The following is a 19,273-nucleotide window of genomic DNA, read 5'->3' as shown; positions in this document are numbered from 1 at the left end:
TTATCGGGTTGTACTCAGGCCTTGGCTTATTGGTAGCCCTTTGTGTTGGACCTTGGTATCTATGGCGCCAATGCTACTCTGGGCCAGTTCAATCTCTTGCTAATTAATGTACTTGAAGTGCTGCGTATCTCCGAATGGATTTCTTTAACAATTGAGTTATTAATTGATGGGGATTAGAAGATAGATAGAGTATGCATGTCCAAAAACCAGATTTCCTCCAATAAATTCCACAAACATCAATGGATTTCATCTGTACACATAGCTTCACAATTTCCACCACTCGTGCATCTCACTCCAAACAAGCACTATCGGTCCACTCCGTACTCAATGACGGCCAAATTACTTCTAGCACTAACCCTCCTGGGCACCCTCGTGCCATCCATCCATGGAATTACGGCCTCAACTTTATTACCGCCACTCAACAGCAGTGGCGGTTTCAGCCTCCTGCTCGCCGCCAACCACCAACGGACGCATGACTTGGCGAGCCTCCAGCACGGCAAGGACCATGTAAAGTGCCGGATCACCAACCATCTCCTCCCGCCGGGCATCGCCACCAACATCACCATTAATGCCAGAAGTCCACTCATGTGCCCTCTGGCGGACATGGTGTATGCCGTCCTGGTGGGGGTGGGCACGAAGCATGGGTCCCACAACTACGAGCTTGCGCTGGACTTGGATGCAGTGTGTGCCATGCCACCCCTGTAGGCCACAGTTCAACCCAGTGTTCGACCCAACCAAGTCCTTGACCTTCCACCATGTCCCAGCGAACGATGGTGTCTTGTGTCGTGCGCGGTACAAACCGTGGGAAAGCAGTCATTGCGAGTTCCATATCGGCTACCGAAGCAGCCCCACGTCGGCTTCGGGATACCTCGCCAAGGAGACCTTCTCCTTCCTCAAAGGCAACAACGAAGGTGGGCTTGAGCAGCTGCGGAGCATAGTTTTCGGCTGCGCCCACCACACCGCGGAATTCGACAACCAGAACATCCTCGCCGGTGTCCTCGGCCTTGGGATGTGGAAGTCCCCCATCAATCCACAGACCAGGTCAATAATGGCCAAGGCGTTCGCTTCTCCTACTGCCCGTTCACGCCGGGGATGAGCGCGTACAACTTCCTCCGGTTCGGCGCCGACATCCCTAGCCAGCCACCGCCGAGCGTGCACCGCCATACAATACTCATCCTTACGCGGACTAGGAACAACGATTATTCATACTATGTCAAGCTCGTTGGGGTCAGCGTGGGCGGCAGCCGGGTGCCGGGTGTCACGCCAGAGATGTTCCACCGTCCCTGTCGTGGGGTATGTCAAGGGGTAGGCGGGTGCGTGATCGACATCGGCACGAAGATGGCAGCGTTCGTGCACGCGGCATACATCCACATTGAGCAGGTGGTGCGGCTCCACCTGCAGCACCATGGGGCACACTTCGTCCATCTACAGGGCCACCACATGTGTGTCCACCAGCCGGCGTCACACCATGGCATCCTCCCGAGCATGATGCTGCACTTCGAAAATGGTGCATGGCTCCGGGTCATGCCGGAGCATGTGTTCATGAAGATCGTCGACGAGGCCGGCCATCAATACCAGTGCCTCGGCTTGGTCTCGAATAGGGACATGACGGTCATCGGCGCCATTCAACAGATCAACCATCGCTTCATCTTCGACCTCGAAGCTAAGAAGCCCACTGTCAGCTTCAATCCGGAGGCATGCCACCTCGACGCAGAGCCCCCAAGCTAAATCTCGGCATATGGTAGTGTCTTGTTTCGAATAGATTTATATTGCAATAAACGCTGAGGTTTTCGACATGGCAGTCGACGGTTTTACCTTTTTGGAGCTGATGGATTTTGGACCACTAAATAACGATTCGTTGACCCAGATTAACCTTCTCCCATTTAGGCTGGTCATAGTGGGGAGTAACTTAAACTAAACTAGTAACATACATATGTTACTAGTTCATGTTGCTACCTTTATAGTGGGAAGTGTCATAGGTGTAGTAACATACATGTCTTCATTTATTATTTTGTAGACTTATATTGTATTGGAAATCGCTATGTGATGGTAACATATTATGTTATTCTATTTGTCTCTCTCCTCTTTAATTACATGACACATTATCTTTTTTGCTTATGTGGCATCTATGTTACTATTTATGTTACTTCCACTATGACTAGCCTTATATAACACATCCTCCCCTGCTTTAACCCTAGGTATCAATCAGATCACTTTAGTGGCTTTGGCTATCATTTAACCCACGCAAACAACATTTTTGTCAGGCAGCTATATATGATGGAAGGAGTGGCCATTTTACATGAGACCATTCGTGAGCTGCACACTAAAAAAATAGATGGGTGACTTTAAAAAAAATCATTGTCGACGTCCATTTGACAAGGTAAATAGGCAATTTTCTTAGTATCATTTCGCAAGCTTCAGCAATGGTCTCATGTAAAATGACCACTCCTTCCATCATATCGGAAATAGATACCCATCAATCCAAGATACACAGTTGATGGATCTATCTTGTGCACACCAGTGGCACACTGGCATAGCATATTTTAGGCCAAGTGTCTAAGCAAGCAAGTATGATCGTTACCCAGCTTAACAAATTACAGCTAGCTGCAAATAAACAGTGTTACGAGTGCGTTTTCAAATCCTCTCGTTCATGCAGAGCTCCATGCTATTAGCATCACATTACCATTTTTTGCAGGAAAAACAAGAACATTAGTGAAGGAAAATAGTAAAATTCTCACGTGCAGGCTCCCCTACTTTCATCGGATAGCTCCCTAGCCAAGATGCAGTGGATGCGGCTAGCAAAGTGTTAGAATAAATATAATCCGAGGCGCATAGTCGACCATCTGATGACCAAGCAATCAAACGAGACACAATATCAAGATTTATTAACGAGGTTCATCGATATTGCTACATCTCCGGGGCCTGACTATAGCGCTCCTCCCTGTGACAATGTCACAATACCGCACCCCGATCGCCCGGGTGCCGGCACACGCCGCCGGCTCCCCCTGCCTGCTTGTGCTATGATGTTGGCAGAGATTACATTGTGTGTCTACCTCACATTATATAAGAGGCATTGGATACAAGTATCCTTTTAATTAGGACATGAGTCCGTATCCTATCTACACACCGTACGACTCAGAGTCCAACTATAACCTACCTTATATAAAATATTGGACACAACTCAAACACAAAGTCATCTCGGAGATTAGGTAAGGCCTTCACGTGTCCGAGCTGTAATCGCTATCTGTGTCCCAAAAGTCGTCAGAACACCAACAATTATTAGGATCAGAATGGCAATCTTGGTTGTTGTAGGAGAACATTGGTTCAAGATAAGCGGAAACCCAACGACTATCATAGTACGGTTTAAGCTTTAGAGTCTTGATCCTGGCCCACTTTGCGAGTAGCGCATCGTCGACGGTGATGTTGTGGCAATTATACATGCAAAGATGCTCGAGGTAAGGATAGCTATCAATGATGATCACCATTTTCTTGTTGGTGATGTCGATGCAGTTAAGACTAAGGTGTCACCGCTGTTTCATCGTAGCGATCCCAACCACATCCCTTCTCTTGTAGTAGTTGTCATCTTTATCGAGAACGCACCACCTCGTAGTTGCGGGTATGCTCCGCCAATTGTCTTGTACACATCACGGCTTTCCTCATCATCATCACATACCTCTTTGCACTCAATAAGCACTACTTCTTCTAGCCGAGGGAATTTGATAATCAGGTCCATGAATCCTTTCATGGAGATCTCCAAGCATCTTATCAGGGCAAAGCTCTTAAGGGAGGGCGACCTGCAACCAAGGTGAAATTTATAGTATTACTTTGTGGTGCTCTTTCTATGTCAAGATTTCATTGGAAAACGAATATACATGGCAACAACTGTGTAGTTCAATGCTCCGCATGACAATTGGTCACAGACAGAGAGGTATAGCAACATGGGTTGATCAAATGAACTGATGACAGTGCAACAACCAATCTGTAATGAAAAGTGGACTGCTGGCGCTCCTAGCAAGAAACCAATGGGCCATATTTTGGACGATGATGTCAATCAGGTATCCAACTTCTTAGCTGTTGATACTGGTCAGTGGAATGAACATATCATTTGCAACGTATTTATTCCTCCGGACGCAAATGGTATATTAAACATGCCATAGCAGAGGCCTGGTGGTGAGGATATTTCTAGGCTTGGTCCACAGAAAAGAACGATGAATTATTCAGTTATAAGTATTCTGGTGGCTGAATGACTGAATGTGTTGCCGAAAATCAGAGTATTCTGGTGGCGAAAAATCAGAGAATTTGGTGGCGAGTCCTAAACTCCTAATATATGCAGTATACTACCATGCATTGCCTCCTTGGCATGCCTACACAATTATCAGCAACAGCACATGTGAAATGACGAGACAATGTTCTATGTTGTCTTAAGAGTGTGACCATGCACAACTTCTCGGGGATACACTCAGACTCCTCATCTATACCATACCAGCTCTTTGACTACATATATTTGGTTGGTTCAGAATATAAAATTACCGGATAAATCTAGCAAGAATGCAGGGCTTTCACCTAGATTTAAATATTCTGAAACTGAATTAGGCTCAGTCACTCAGATCTAGTGATGTACTCCCTCTGTCTCAAAATATAAGAACGTTTTTAACACTACACTAGTGTCAAAAACGTTCTTATATTATGGGACGGAGGGAGTAGTGTCGAACAAGAGTACCTGTCCGCTATGTATTGCAGGAGCTCATCGGTGACGAATTTCCTCCCCACGAATCACGAACTTCTCGAGCAGCCTGCCAGAGCGGTCAACGGCCTCCTTGGCCATGGCGCACAAGGAGGCACCTCTGTCCACCACATTGTGGGGCTGGCACATCATCACCACGGCTCGCCATAGTTCCGGCGCCTTGGCGGCCTCAAGCCATGAGCGGCACACGAGCTCGGCGCCCATGAGGAGCTCAACGGCGGCGAGCTTGGCGAAGACAGAGGTGAGCGCGTCGAAGGGCATCTCCGACCAGTCCCTGGCGGATGGCCCCGGGGCGCCCATTTCCTCGAACACCTGCCTAGTACTGTGTGCGATGAGTGACTTCCTTCAGATATTAGGGACCTGGTGAGTGAGGGCTGAGGGGCACCATCGGGTGGAAGAAGACGGGGAAATGCAGAAGAAGAAACGGAATGGAGAGGGACCGGGATGTGAACCGTGGCTGCGGGATGCTTACCTCACCGGCGGCAGGCGGCAGTGGAGGAGAAGCAGCCGTTGTGCGCCGCTCTCGCAAGCGTCAGTGCACCGTCTGTAATCCTGGACAGAGTGAAGTGAAGAACAGTTCTATATATAACCCCAGCACATGGGGGAAATACACTTTGGTACCTGGTTGTATATGCACCCTATATGGGGATTTTTTTAATATTTTAATAAAAAGTCAAAATAGGTAAGAACTTTTTTGATAAAACACTTCTTACTTTTGCACTGATATATAAATGTCGACGAAAAAAAAACAAAAATTGACCTCACAGCAAAAAAGATAAAATTTATTTGCTATTATAGGTCAATATTCACACTATTTTAGCTAAAAATTTGTCTTTTTTGAAAAGAAGTCAAAAGGATATATTTTTTTGTGGATTTTATTTCTCACGAGTACAATAGAAGATCAAGTTTATTTCAAAAATATTTTTAGGAATTTTCAACTTTTTGTTGAATTACTAAATTTTTTTCCCATATAGGGTGCATATGTCCCCATAGACCAAAAATTCCCCTCCCAGCACATCGAATCTTCGTCCCAGGCCAGCCCACCACGTACTCCTCCATCACCTAAAGCTATCGCTGATCTGAGCATTGAAGTATCCCTAAAATAAACTGAGCATTGCACTATATGATAAGTGATTCTTTTTTTCTATCTTCAACTTGTTCCATAAAATGTATTTAATCCTCCTTTTTTAGTACTCCCTCCGTCCCAAAATTCTTGTCTTAGATTTGTCTAAATATAGATGTATCAAGTCACATTTTAGTATTAGATACATCCGTATCTAGACAAATTTAAGACAAGAATTTCGGGACGGAGGGAGTAAAAAATAATCATATAATTATAATGCATGTATTGCTTTGTGTGCAATGCAAGCTGCCGATTTGCCGAATATGAAGTGTGAATTCAGACTTTTGTCATCTCTCAACGGTAGATTTTTAACATTCTCGTTATTAATATAAACATGACGAAGATAACCATGTTATAGTAGCATGCCATCTTTATTATTATTATTATTGAGGAAAGGCTATCATGGCTAGCTTTATTGATCAAACGACATGGATACATCATCTACGAGCTTACTCACCAGACAAGTTGGAGGCTCGTCAGTCCAACTAATAGACACTTCATTATAGTAACTATAGTTAGCAAGCACATGCGCCGCTTGATTTGCAGAACGTAAACAATGCTTAAAATTGATCTTCCCAATCAAAGTAGTGATATCCACACAATCTGCAAAAATTGCTATTGTTGCATCCCACTAAGAGTTCTGCCGTTACAGAAGTTGATCACATCTAGAGAATCATATTCTGCTTCTACCCGATGGAACCCCAGATTATTTGCCAAGTTTAACCCGTCCCGCATTGCCATTTCCTCAGTAGTCATGACATCTGCTGCATAAGGAATGAACTTACATTGAGCTGCAAGGAATATGCCCTTTTCGTCTCTAATGATCGTCGTTGTCGCTCCAACTCCTTCCTCAATGAAAAAAGTTGCATCAATGTTGAGTTTAACAAATTGTGGATCTGGTTTCGATCACTTTGATTCTTCCGTTGTAACATTCGCCGCCGAGGCCTTCTGGTAATTGCTCGTGATCGCTAGGACAGATAGAGGCCATCTCACCACAGGCGGGCAAGTCTCATTATGTGTTATGCGCCGGCGAGTCCACCGGAGATACCAGCACCCCACTACTATCAACTGTTTCATCTCTAGCGACGGCATTAGTGGTAATGGTATATGATTGATAGGTAGAATATACTGCATAATAACTAATCCGGATGGGTCAACATTGGCTGCAGTATTTATGAAGTCCGTTAACCCTAGCCCATTCCACATCTCCCTCGAATGAATGCACTTGAAGAAAAGGTGGTGTATGTCTTTTGTGACACAAAGGGCATCCTCCAATTGCACCAATATGCCTATTAGCGAGTATACCTTTCAAGGACAGAATTCCATGTAATAAACGTCAGCAAAATATTGAAAATTTACGTGGAATCATAAGTTTCCAGAGTGTAGACCAAACAGCCGGGGTAGCAGACCCACTTGGCCGCTCTAGGGTATTTGCATGGGCCCCAAATTTATGTAGCGATTGAACTCTGTATGCTGTTCGCACAGGGAATGTACCCTTCCTGTCAGGGTGCCATGCAATAAAATTGTCAAAAGAATGGATACTTAAAGGAATTTTCAGAATCCTTCGAGAGCACCCACTGTGTTAAAGACCGTGTTAATTAGCTCTTCATCTCTTTCTTGTCTATTTTACTATATCATTAAGCATTGTGCCTCTACAACTGACAACAACCATAGCCAGGGATTTGGCATGAACCTCTGTTTCATTGGACTGTAGTCAGTCCTGAGCCCATTAGTAGCCTGTTATGTCGGGCCGTGATGCTATGTATGGTGCTTTTTCTCAACAAAAAAAAAAACTATGATGTTTGGGCATTTTCGATCTCTTATACCATGGACACTACAGATAGCATCCGATGGGCAATGTGAAGTGAGCAGTGTGTTCTCAGTCTGATCTGCTTATGCGGCAAATTTTTTTGCTCTTGTTACTCGAGAGGTGGAGCCATATGCATAGCTTGCATGGGATCGAGGGCACCACGACAGTGCCGATTTTTTGCTTGACGATGAGAACCCGTTGTTGGACTTCCGACAGATTGCAGCGAAGAGGGTTTCCGCACCAGCCGGCGTGCCTGTTTTTTGACCAGGAGGATGAGACTATCGTCCATCTCATGGTTGGATGTATCTTTGCACAGATGATATGGGTAATCATGTGGATGGTCATGGGCACATCAGAGTGGACACCCACTGCCAAGGACCGAATCATTAAATTACATGTGGATCGAATTTAGAGAGCCAAGACGGGAAAAGGAACCGTGAGCAATAATGACACTTGTCATGTGGGAGTTGTGCAAACATCACCATGCGATCGTCTTTGACGGGGCGATGCCATCGGTAAGGAATGTCCTAACCAAGGTAGAAGTGGAACGACATTTGTGGCAGCGGGCTGGTCTCCTTAGGGGTGAGTATGATACAGTGTGGGGAGCGATCGCTAGGTGGGTCAATAGTGAGTACTAGTTGACTTGTGTTGACAGTGAATATGTCGTGGGCATGTTTGTAACATAATCATTGTACGTGGACTTCAGGTGCTTCCACCCTTTTCTGTATGGTAATATGTGTCTCATTTATATCATAAGAATCGTAGTACAAGTCACGTACACACCGACCTGATAAAACTAAAAAGACAACAAAACGCTAGTCTTTGCACACAGGAACATCAGCCAAGAAGGAAAAATACAAACAAAACCAACGGATCCTCTAAACTTGACACCAACACTCGTCACTTGCCTCTGGCGCCACCACAACAATTAGCAAAGGAGAAAAATGACGGATCACCTCTCCACCCGAGCTTAGCGCGGCTCTATCGCTGATATGCAGTTTTGCGGACCTCCAAGGTGGCTCACCAAAAGTGAAACCATTACCGTTGAACAAATTAGACCGGGGCAACACCCCGGACACGCCATCGGGCTCCAGATCTGGCACCCCCGCACGACTAAGACGTCGGGGAGAAAACCATACCTACCATCCACAAATTAGGAACCCAGTTGACGATCCACCATCTTCCATATGTCATCGATGCAGACTAATATATGCATCCGCTCTTGGACTACCTCCCAAGCTCCACGCCGGCGTTGGAGCAAATGCCGTCTCAACGGCAAAGCCCGAGGACACAGGTCCACCACGAGAATGACGCCACCGCCACACCATCCTTACTTGAACAAACTGGTTTTCAAATATATCCCCAACCATAGGACTGATCGCCATGTCGGGGAAGGTTTTGAAGAATCTTTATTCAGCGCCGCCATCACCGCCGCCGAAGCCAAGAGGATGAACAACCTAAAAAACCTAAACTACGAGGGCCTAAAAACGATCCACTCGTGTGCCCCCCCCCCCTTACCACCGATGACCGAGGTCGTCGGCGGAGGGGAGCCGCCGGAGGATGACGTTGGAAGATTTGCTTCTGCTGGCGGCGGCTAGGGTTGCAGCCACCAGGCACTAGAGGAAAGAACGACCCAAACTAATACAGGTGCATCCACCCTTTCTCACTCTCTTTAATGCATAGTAAGTACACTCGTGCATATTCTACTTCCTCCGTCACAGTTTAGAAGGCACAGTTAAGTTTGCGTGCGTTTCCATAATAGACAAGGTTTAAGGCGCATTGCATTTATTTCTAGTAGCTATTTAGTACTCCGATATACTATTTTTATATGCATGCGTAGTGTGAATGCTATTTTTTAGCCCATCTCACTACCAATAGATAACCACATAGGTCCGAGAGAATTTCCAAGCGCGCCTTTTAAACCGTGACGGAGGGAGTAGAAAAAAATCGCTTGTACTATTAATATGCTTGGAGTATCTCGGAATGGATTTCTCATGCACCTTCATTTACTAATCATTTAATCACCGGCGAACTAATACTCAAAGATGTGTAAAGCGGATATGCAAATCCTAAAACTTGATTCCCTCTGGCAAATTCATTAAACACCAATGAATTCATCGGTATATATAGCTTCCCAGTACCACAACTCGGGAGCATCTCATTTCAGACAAGCACCAGCAATCCATCCATTCTCCATGCCGCCCAAATCACTTCTAGCACTAGCCCTCCTGGCCATCCTCATGCTATTCTCCCATGGTGTCACGACCTTGGGATCGCCACAGCCGCTCAACGGCACCGGCGGAAGTTTCAGCCTCAAGCTCATCGTCAACCACCAGCCGGCACACTATGACTTGGCGAGCCTCCAGCGTGCCAAGGACCAAGTAAAATGCAGGATCAAGCACCAGATCCTGCCAACGAGCAATGAGATACGGCCGTTCATGTGCCCACCGGCGGACATGGTGTACGCCGTCATGGTGGGCGTCGGAACGCAGACCGGGTTCCAGAACTACCAACTGGCGCTGGACATGGCGGTTGGACTGTCCTGGATACAGTGCTGGCCGTGCCGGCCATGTCGGCCGCAGCTAAGCCCGGTGTTCGACCCAACAAAGTCCCCGACCTTCCAATACATCTCGGGGAACAATGGCGTCTGGTGTCGTGCGCCCTACCGAGCTTTGCCAAACGGGGCTTGCGGGTTCCGCATTGCCTACCGGCACACCCCCGAGGTTTCGGGGTACCTCGCCAGGGACACCTTCTCCTTCCCCACCAGGAACAATGACTTCGTGCCACTGGAGGGCATCTTCTTCGGCTGCGCCCACCAGACTGAGGGCTTCGACACCCACGGCGCCCTCGCGGGTCTCCTCGGCTTGGGAATAGGAGTGGTGGGCAGGCCTCCGACCGCCTTCACGAAGCAGGTCCTTCCAGGCCATGGAGGTCGATTCTCCTACTGCCCGTTCGTGCCCGGGATGAGCACGTACAGCTACTTTCGGTTTGGCAACGACATCCCAAGCAATCCACCGCCAAATGTGTCACGCCAGAGCACGCCAGTCCTTGCGCCGCTCCAGAACAGCGAGGCGTACTACATCCAGCTCGTCGGGGTCAGCGTCGGCGGCAGCCGAGTGACTCGCGTCACGCACCATTTCTTTCGGCGCAACGCGCACGGGACGGGCGGGTGCGCGATCGACATCGGCACACAGATGACTGCGTTTGTGCACTCAGCGTACGTCTACATCGAGGAGGCGGTGCTGCAACACCTGCGGCGCCACGGAGCACACATCGTGCAGGTGGAAGGCCACACGTGTGTCCGGCAGCCGGCGCCGCACCAAGATGTTCTCCCGAGCATGACACTGCATTTTGTGAACAGATCGTGGCTCCGGATCATGCCAGACCAGGTATTCGTGAAGCTTGTCCATGGCGGCCACCAGTACCGGTGCCTTGGCTTTGTCTCGGACAGCGACAGGACGATCATCGGCGCCATGCAACAGATCAACCATCGCTTCATCTTCGACCTCCGTGATACCACACCCATCATGAGCTTTAATCCGGAGGACTGTCACCTCGATGCCGCCGGTAGCTAAACCTCGACATCATGTAGATCTCTGCTGAGTCTCGATATGTCCAGCAGCAGGAAATTGTGACGGGGAGAACTTATTTAATAATTAATGCAGACATAATCTTTGATATTGAAAGAAAACAACAATGATGGCAACAAAATATTCTCACAAGAATAATCTTGTGCAGTAGCAGGTGATGTTGTATACTTGATACTGTTATATGGTAAAAACACCAGGACTGCCTAAATTCATCTACACAGCATGCCAACACAGTTTGATTCACTATAATGTGCATGCTTACAACTCAGAACTAATTTACTTTCATGAAGGCATATATCGATTTTACTAGAGATTTTGATCAATAAGGATCCATGTTATGTGTAGTAATAATTTTTATATTTCAGTTTTTATGGGACGTGATGTCCTGGTACAGGGCCTCATCCGTCATATTGGAGACGGTCAATCAACACAAATTTGGCAGCATGACTGGCTCCCTAGGCCATCGAACATGCGTCCCATTGTATCCTGAGTGCCTAATCCACCAAAGTATGTTGGGGAGCTGATCTTACCAGGGGCGGAATGGGATCGTGCAACCATTGCGGATGTTTTTCTCCCCAGTGTTGGAGCAGCAATTTTGAATACACCTTTATGTACGCGACATATTGAAGATTTTTGGTCCTGGATTCATGAGAAGAATGGAGTTTTCTCAGTTCGTTCAGCTTATCATATGCTCATAAGATGAGGCGGGAAGCCTGGCTTGAGGGCCGCTCTGATTCGTCGAATACGTAGAAGGAGCAAAAAGCTTGGACGAAACTTTGGAAAATAGATGGTCCTTCTAAGGTTAAAATCTTCTTATGGAGGCTCGCACAACGGTCTATCCCTACCTCTGATCTATTGCACGACCGTAACATGTCAACAACGACGAGTTGCAGGCTGTGTGGAGCCGAGGATTCGTGGCAGCATTCACTACTCCATTGTACCGTGGCACGTTGTGTTTGGGCACTCCAAGATCCTGAACTGGTGGAAGCTTTGAACAATACCAAGGAACCTAACGCGAGAGGTGGATCTTTATCTCCGGATGAATTCACGCTACTAGTGACACTATGGTCAATCTGGTATGCGAAAAGGCAGGCCTTGCATGAACATGTTTTCCAAAGCCCCCCAAGCGACACACAACTTTATCATGAAGTACGTGAGGGAGCTAAAGGATTGTAAGCCAAAGAAGACCACGGTGGCCCTTGAGCCACGACGCCAAGGGCGGCCAAGGTGGATCCCTCCACCTCTTGGGATGGCGAAAATTAGAGTGGATGGTGCAGTTGCACGTGATCTCAATGAAGGTACATTTAGTGCAGTTTTCAGGGATTCAGCCGGAACATATATGGGATCTTCAGTCATCCGGACTAGGGGAATTTCTGACCCAGCCACTCTGGAGGCAGTAGCATGTCGTGAAGCTCTGGCGCTAGCCACGGATCTTGCGCTATCACATGTCCTGGTGGCCTCGGACTGCCAAGGTGTGATTCATGATATCAAGAACAATACTGGAGGAGTTTATGCAAGCATTATAAAAGAGATTTTGGAAACATCTAGGAATTTTCAGCATTGTTCCTTCATCTTCGAAGGACGAGAATCTAATTTTGAGGCACATAGCCTCGCTAAACATACTTTTGGTCTGTAGTTCGGGCGCTATGTGTGGCTCTTAAACCCGCCGGACTTACATTGTATCCCCATGAACTTGTGTACTCATTACTCAATCAATAAAGTAAAGTATGTTTGGACTCAAAAAATAAAAATCCAGCCCAGGCGTCGCCGGTATAGATGAGAATGTGTGTACGCGGGGATACAGGAGAGAGGAAACACCCGATCTCTGTGGATGGAGCCGAGGTGATGGATGGCATGAATCTAAGGCTCGCGAGGGATTCAACCGCCAGTTGCGCAAGGGGATCCAGTGTAGGCGCGGGATGTGGGTCGGGCCGAGGCACCCGAGGGACGAAGGGGATCGAGCGGAGGCGCGGGATGAAGGTCAATCGACTATGAGAGGCAACGGCAACGACGAGGCGAGAGAGTTTTTCAAGTGTTTCTTGCCCTCCTCCTTCCCGCTCAGTCCGCATCCTGGCAGGGGGCCGCACAACCCTCGCCTATATCCCTCTCTCTCCGCCGCCTCCATGCCTCTATATTCTCATGCAGCCCCTGTTTCGCTCCTCTGTTCCAATTGAAGGCGAGTGGAGGATGGAGGATGAACACCAGACGTTTGGAGGGCAAGACGGCGGCCACCTCGACTGGTAAACTCGCACAGCGGCCGGCTGGTTGAACCGACATCCTTGGCACGCTGATATCCAAGACGTCCACGGTGGCCATGCCTTCTCATGCAAGTGTATTTCCAAAAGAAGGATCATTTATATAAAGCATTGAACATGTAGTCTCTATTATCAGATGAGTTTCTTTGTTCTAAGTAAAGGCAATGTGCTCAATACATTGGATTTAAGTTTGGTAGATTAATTTTCCAGGTAGGCATGGATGTCATAGTTTCATCATTTATTCGGTATGGCGGTTATAGTTTCTAGATATTTATACCAGACTTATATAAAGAAGTATCTCTGTTTTTAGAATATCAAATTACACGTATATGTTAGCAGTTCACAATTGTGTACTTGCCACTTGGCCACTTGGCTCTCTGTGTGCATTTATACCGGGAACAAATGGACGGCGCAATGTATCTGTGCACACATCTTGTCACCAACTGCCTGGCCTTTCGCAGCACGAAAAGGAGCGTCATCATGCCCACCGTTAAAAGTTTTCGGGAGCAGTGTTTCCATCACCTGTCAACTCGCACAGCCAATGGCATGCATCGCCTAAGCATGGGCAACGCTCCCCTCCCCCAACGCCCCCATGCCATCCATGAGAACAGGCCATCTAGCCGAGCAAGGCACAGGCACAACACAACAATCAGTGACTCACCCCAAAAAAAATTGGTCAACTTTTTTATCTATTGTTCCAGATAAAACAAATAATCGCGCGCGGAGCAAATATCCATCTCTGGCGATTTTCTTTTTTCTAACGGAAAACATAGCTTGATGCCACGGCCAACCAAATTTCATCTCATGCCATACTTGTTCTTGTAGTTACCAATTCGCCAATCGAGAGAGGGCGCGGCCATTCAATGCATGTACCATTCGCCAGGCACATCTGTCTCCGTCAGACCAGGCGTGCTCACCCGTGAGGTAGTGAATGGGCCTAGTTAAAGGTATGATCGTGGCCTTGTCAACTCGTCGTTCACCGTCGCACGTCCCTTTGCCTACCTGTCAGGATTCATCGTCATGTACACATGGGAGCCATAGATTTGCGAGATCAGAGTTCTTGGATTTGCTTTTTTTAGGCCAGGCTGGACCGTTTGACACACCTTTGATGCAACGGTCACAATCGAAGCCAACGAAAATGCAAGCTCATCTAAACATCATCCTGGTGAACGATCCAACACAGTCCCCAGCACACCCATGCAAACAAAACACTGTCTCGGATGAAACCAACACAAACACGATAAAAAATCAGTGCCTCGAATGAAACAAACCTTTGAAGCATTAAAAAAAATTCTAAATTGTCAACAGGATGTCAACGATCCCATCACAAATTTATAATAAGTCATCCCTGATAATGAAAACAGTTTCCACACAGCCAACATATTAAGTTCCTCAGAGAAACTTGGGTTCAAAAGGTCCAGACTTCTTCGTGCCACAAGCATTGCGACGATGCCCAAGCACACCACAATTTGTACACTTCGGCGATTTCCTTGGCATTTTCGGCACGTCGCCTCTCTCAGGGCAAGTGGTGCACTTGTGCCCTTGCCCCCTGCAGATAGTACAAAACCTTGATCTCTTCAACTGTTGCTCATACAGAGCTTTGTCTCGGCTAGTTGTCGGTCTCCCTCTCGGGCGTTTATTCTGCTGCCCAATGATCCCTGAACAATTTGTTTCACCATCACAAGCAGGCCTTGTGCTGCCACCTTCTACCTGAAGCTCCCCTGGGTGCTCCTCAACTAAAACCTGATTTTGGTGCTCCCTTTCTGCTAGCCCCATCCCGTCCTTTTCGGCGCTCAATGGTAACAGAGTGGCTTGGACCTCCTTCATCATGGTCATAAAAACATCATAACACTTAACATTGCTATCGCCAAGCAGCACACACTCTAGTGCCTTCGTGTACATTGTGTGATGTCCGAATGTATCGCTGGAAGGAGACCCTCTGTCTTTCTGGTATCAGACCAAATGTGCAGGGAGAACATCATTTGCATCTCTTGTCCAGCGTTTCATTATATGCTTCTCTGGTATCTTCGACAGGCGGAAGTGGACCATAACCTGCATAGCAAACAGCAAATTATTTTCATTCCCCTATCATCTGTTCATCATGAACAAACCGAGTACGAATCAGGTGAAAATGTTGACCTGCAATGCATGGCAACAAACCAACCCAGCGTGTTCAAACATGCCGCACTCACAACTGAAAAAACTCTCTTCATCATCCACTTCGATTGTGAACTCAACCTTACTCCATTTCTCTCTTGCTGCTGCATCTACATGTGTTGATCTGTAAACCTTTCTTGGTACAATCTCATCCAATACATGTGCACCACACTTATACAGCTCTTCACCGAACTTCTCAAACATAGCTCTCGTGTACACCTTGCTAGCATGCCTCTCTAATGACAGGTTATTTTTAAGCGACACACCACTCTGCAAAACAAACACACCACATATTAGTAATTGGCAAAATCTTTATCATGAGCCAGAACATGCACAAAATCTGTAGCATCTGCAAATGGAACAATTACCAGCAGTGTTCTCTTCTCCTGGAAGCTCTGCTCCGACTCCCTGTCAAACTGGAGTTTCTCAAATTGTTTCAAAAATAGGTGCATAGGACACCCTGGCGGCACGTAACCTTTCAACATGTGATTTGCACTCTCACTCCGCTGTGTGCTAGTCATTTTCGCACAAAACACTCCTCTAAAATATGGCTTTGCCCACTTATGGCGCACCTCATATATCTGCGTCAAGAATGGATGCTTCTTCAGGGAGTACCTTTCCAGCATCTGCTGCCAACCAGCTTCAAATTCTTCCTCTGTAATCATGTGATGGACTAGCTTGTGGAACTCCATCTTGAAGTCACTGTTCTTGCTCCACAGCACACCCATCGACTCCTTTGCTTTCTTCAGAACATGCCACTTGCACCAACGGTGTACTGTGTTTGGTAGTTCAGCCTCGATAGCCAGCTCCATCGCACGTGCTTGATATGCATTGTTATAGTCGAACCCACAATCAGTTGGTTAGAACTCTTCTATCTGTACAACAAAAACAGCTGCATGTATCCAGTGGCAAAAAAACAGAGCTCGAGAGGGATACTAACCAGTTAGGATTGTCTATGGGTGTTTCCCGCCCACCATACGGATGAACTCTTTAAAAATCCACTTGAACGTGTCCTCCATCTCATTCCTCATCATGGCACCACCAAAAATTATGCTTTGGAAGTGGTTGTTTACACCAACAAACAACCCAAACGGCATGTCATAAAGATTAGTACGGTAAGTTGTATCAAATGTGATTGCATCTCCAAAACACCTGTACTGGTCAAAACCTCTGCTTGTTACCCACATTAGTGTCTTTACCCTGCTCTCCCCATCCACTTGCACCGTGTAATTGAAGTCAGGATCGTTAGCTTTCATTTCAGCTAGAATCGCCATCGTCTTGACTGCATCCATGTCAGACTGTTCTCTATTCAACTTTCGGCACAGAGTCTTCAAAGACCTCTTGGTAAATGGTACTTTATCCACTGTCCCGAAAAAACTTCCAACAATGCTGAACACTTTCCCCAGCCCCACATTGTTGTCTCTCAGCTGTTTGACTAGATCTTTTGCGTATCTGTCTATATGCTTATGCGACTTCCAATGCATTTTCTGGCCACAGGTCAACGTCAACGGGTGGTTATGATCATCCTTGTGTTCTGCTATATACCAGCCCTTGTCGTTCGACCGCAGTAGCCTAATCATGGCATTGCATCCGCACCTGGTCGAGCGGCTGTTTTCCCTCAACGGTTTCCCCTGCAAAGATAAAACGACAAGAAGAAATGCCGTCAGTCGCACAGGATCCACAATGACAGAACAATCAGACAGCTTAGGATGCGAATAAATTTGCCAATTGTTCAATTAACATACCGCACACGCGCACACAATCTCTTGCATGCATCTCTTCCTTTCAACATTCAATCTGCTCTTGGCAAGTCTAACACCAAACCCGCACTCCCACGAATATAGATTATAGAATTCATAAGCTTCATCCAACGAGTCAAAACTTGTCCCGGTGCTTGGGTACACAACCGTTCCATCCCTCTTCTCTGCATAAGCACGGACAGACAATTCCAGAGCTGAGATCCTGTTTGGATTCATCTCCCTCTCCTCGGGAGCTTTTCCAACCCTGACCCTGCATAAGAATCTCAGGATGAGACGACACAAACGAAACAATTAATGAGTACCTTGTTATTTTTGAAAGTTCACTAATAGTCACACAAAGAGCCGGCGGGACACGACACACATTAACAAACGTGCATATCATATCCGGCACGGGCAGTTCATAGTTTCTCAAAAATCAACAAAAACAGCTCCCGGCATCATGTAGACTAATCAACTGGCATCCACATAAATATAATCAACTATGCAATCCAACCTAGAAAAAATGCATTGAGAACACATCAGCAGCACAGACTCTCTCAAACTAAACAACCCGTCCAGGACAGCCTGAATTAAATTCTAATGCTTCATGAACTTCAGCAACAGTAAACCCCATAGCTCACTGCCAAAATTTTAAGTGCCTGGGAACCTAACAAATATGGAAATAAACTGCTTTGCCGCTACATCCGAATATAATGTGCCTCGTTAGTGAACCCAAACAACAACATATACCACGCATACACCAATCAGCACGTTTCTATGCCTAATAACATAGAAATGGTCCAGATTTAAGATTGCAGAACAACAGACAAAAAAGAAACAGAGGCGATTGATTTTGACTGACCTGCACGTCCAGCCGCTGGTGGCTTCAGAGCACACCTCGCCCACCCCTGCATCCACAGGCGGCCGCGCACAGCCGGCGGCACAGACAGCGCCGTTTGGGACGCTCATGGAATCCTGTGACTCCACTGGGAAGAAAGAACTGCTCATCGCCCCGGGCGCAGCACACATCCTGTGAATCGACGGAGCGGCAAATCAGTTAGGAATACCTAAAATCAGTGCCAGTTTCTACCAATGGCTGTTTGCTGGAGAGGGGAACAAAACGTACCCGTTAATCTCGACGCCATTGGTAGACATCCGGCCGGCGAGAGAGCAGCACCGCCGCTGCTACTCGACGAACCGATGCAGATTGGAACGGGAGAGACGACCCGCTGTGTGGCTCTCGTTTATCCAACGCAGCCCAGGCGTGCGAGAGGGTGTGTTGGAGGAGATTCTCTCACATGTGCTGTTTCAAACGACTGGTCATGGGCCCTGACCTTGGTCCAAGCAAATGACACGGGGGCACAGTTAGTTTCGATGGGCCGTACACAATACGCCTAGAATCCGCTAGCCGTATCGTGGGCTGTATTTCACTCAATAGGCCTGCCACACACTGACGGGGGTGCATATCCCAAGGTCCAAACCAACGTCCACGATACCGGCCTGCTTGTGGCTTGGCCTCTGAAAATCCGCACTCCTTCTCAACTCACCCTATGTAAGCTACTTTATCATTCTTAGGAAGCCGTGAAAAATGCCGATAGTGAAAAATAATGAAAAAATAGCGGCTTGGAAAAATAACGACCTAGTTAGCGAAAAATGCCAATAGCGGCCGCGCTGCAGGCAGGCCGCTATCTGTGGCCGTCACTTTGCCATATGGATCCGCGCGGCCATTGTATACACCACGTATTTGATTTTTTTGGCCCGTATTGACCTAGACATGGCCCACGCACATGGAAAAGGGCCCTAGCCCTCTGACGCAAAGGCTGGCATGTACTTGATGGACGTCCTCCGTTTGGAA

At 47.2% G+C, this 19,273-nt stretch overlaps 1 protein-coding gene and 2 pseudogenes across 1 annotated transcript; 2 read left to right on the top strand and 1 right to left on the bottom strand.

Annotated features, from left to right (window-relative positions):
• The first annotated feature begins 327 nt into the window (after nucleotides 1–327).
• On the top strand, nucleotides 328–1,728 carry LOC125519318 (aspartic proteinase nepenthesin-2-like; annotated as a pseudogene).
• An 8,123-nt stretch (nucleotides 1,729–9,851) lies between these two features.
• LOC125519317 (aspartic proteinase nepenthesin-2-like) lies at nucleotides 9,852–11,449 on the top strand. Its single transcript, XM_048684163.2, has one exon. The coding sequence runs from the start codon at nucleotides 9,873–9,875 to the stop codon at nucleotides 11,250–11,252; it is 1,380 nt and encodes a 459-aa protein (XP_048540120.1). The 5' UTR covers nucleotides 9,852–9,872; the 3' UTR covers nucleotides 11,253–11,449.
• A 3,465-nt stretch (nucleotides 11,450–14,914) lies between these two features.
• On the bottom strand, nucleotides 14,915–18,573 carry LOC147961397 (protein FAR1-RELATED SEQUENCE 5-like; annotated as a pseudogene).
• Between the last annotated feature and the right edge of the window lie 700 nt (nucleotides 18,574–19,273).

The sequence above is a fragment of the Triticum urartu genome, chromosome 7A, assembly GCF_056163025.1.
Source record: "Triticum urartu cultivar PI428250 chromosome 7A, HENAU_Tu73, whole genome shotgun sequence".
Taxonomy (NCBI): Eukaryota; Viridiplantae; Streptophyta; class Magnoliopsida; order Poales; family Poaceae; genus Triticum; species Triticum urartu.
This window is presented reverse-complemented; position numbering and strand designations above follow the sequence as displayed.

Coding starts and splice junctions, on each gene's coding strand:
- LOC125519317 (XM_048684163.2), top strand. CDS start 9,873: ATGCCGCCCAAATCACTTCTAGCACTAGCCCTCCTGGCCATCCTCATG.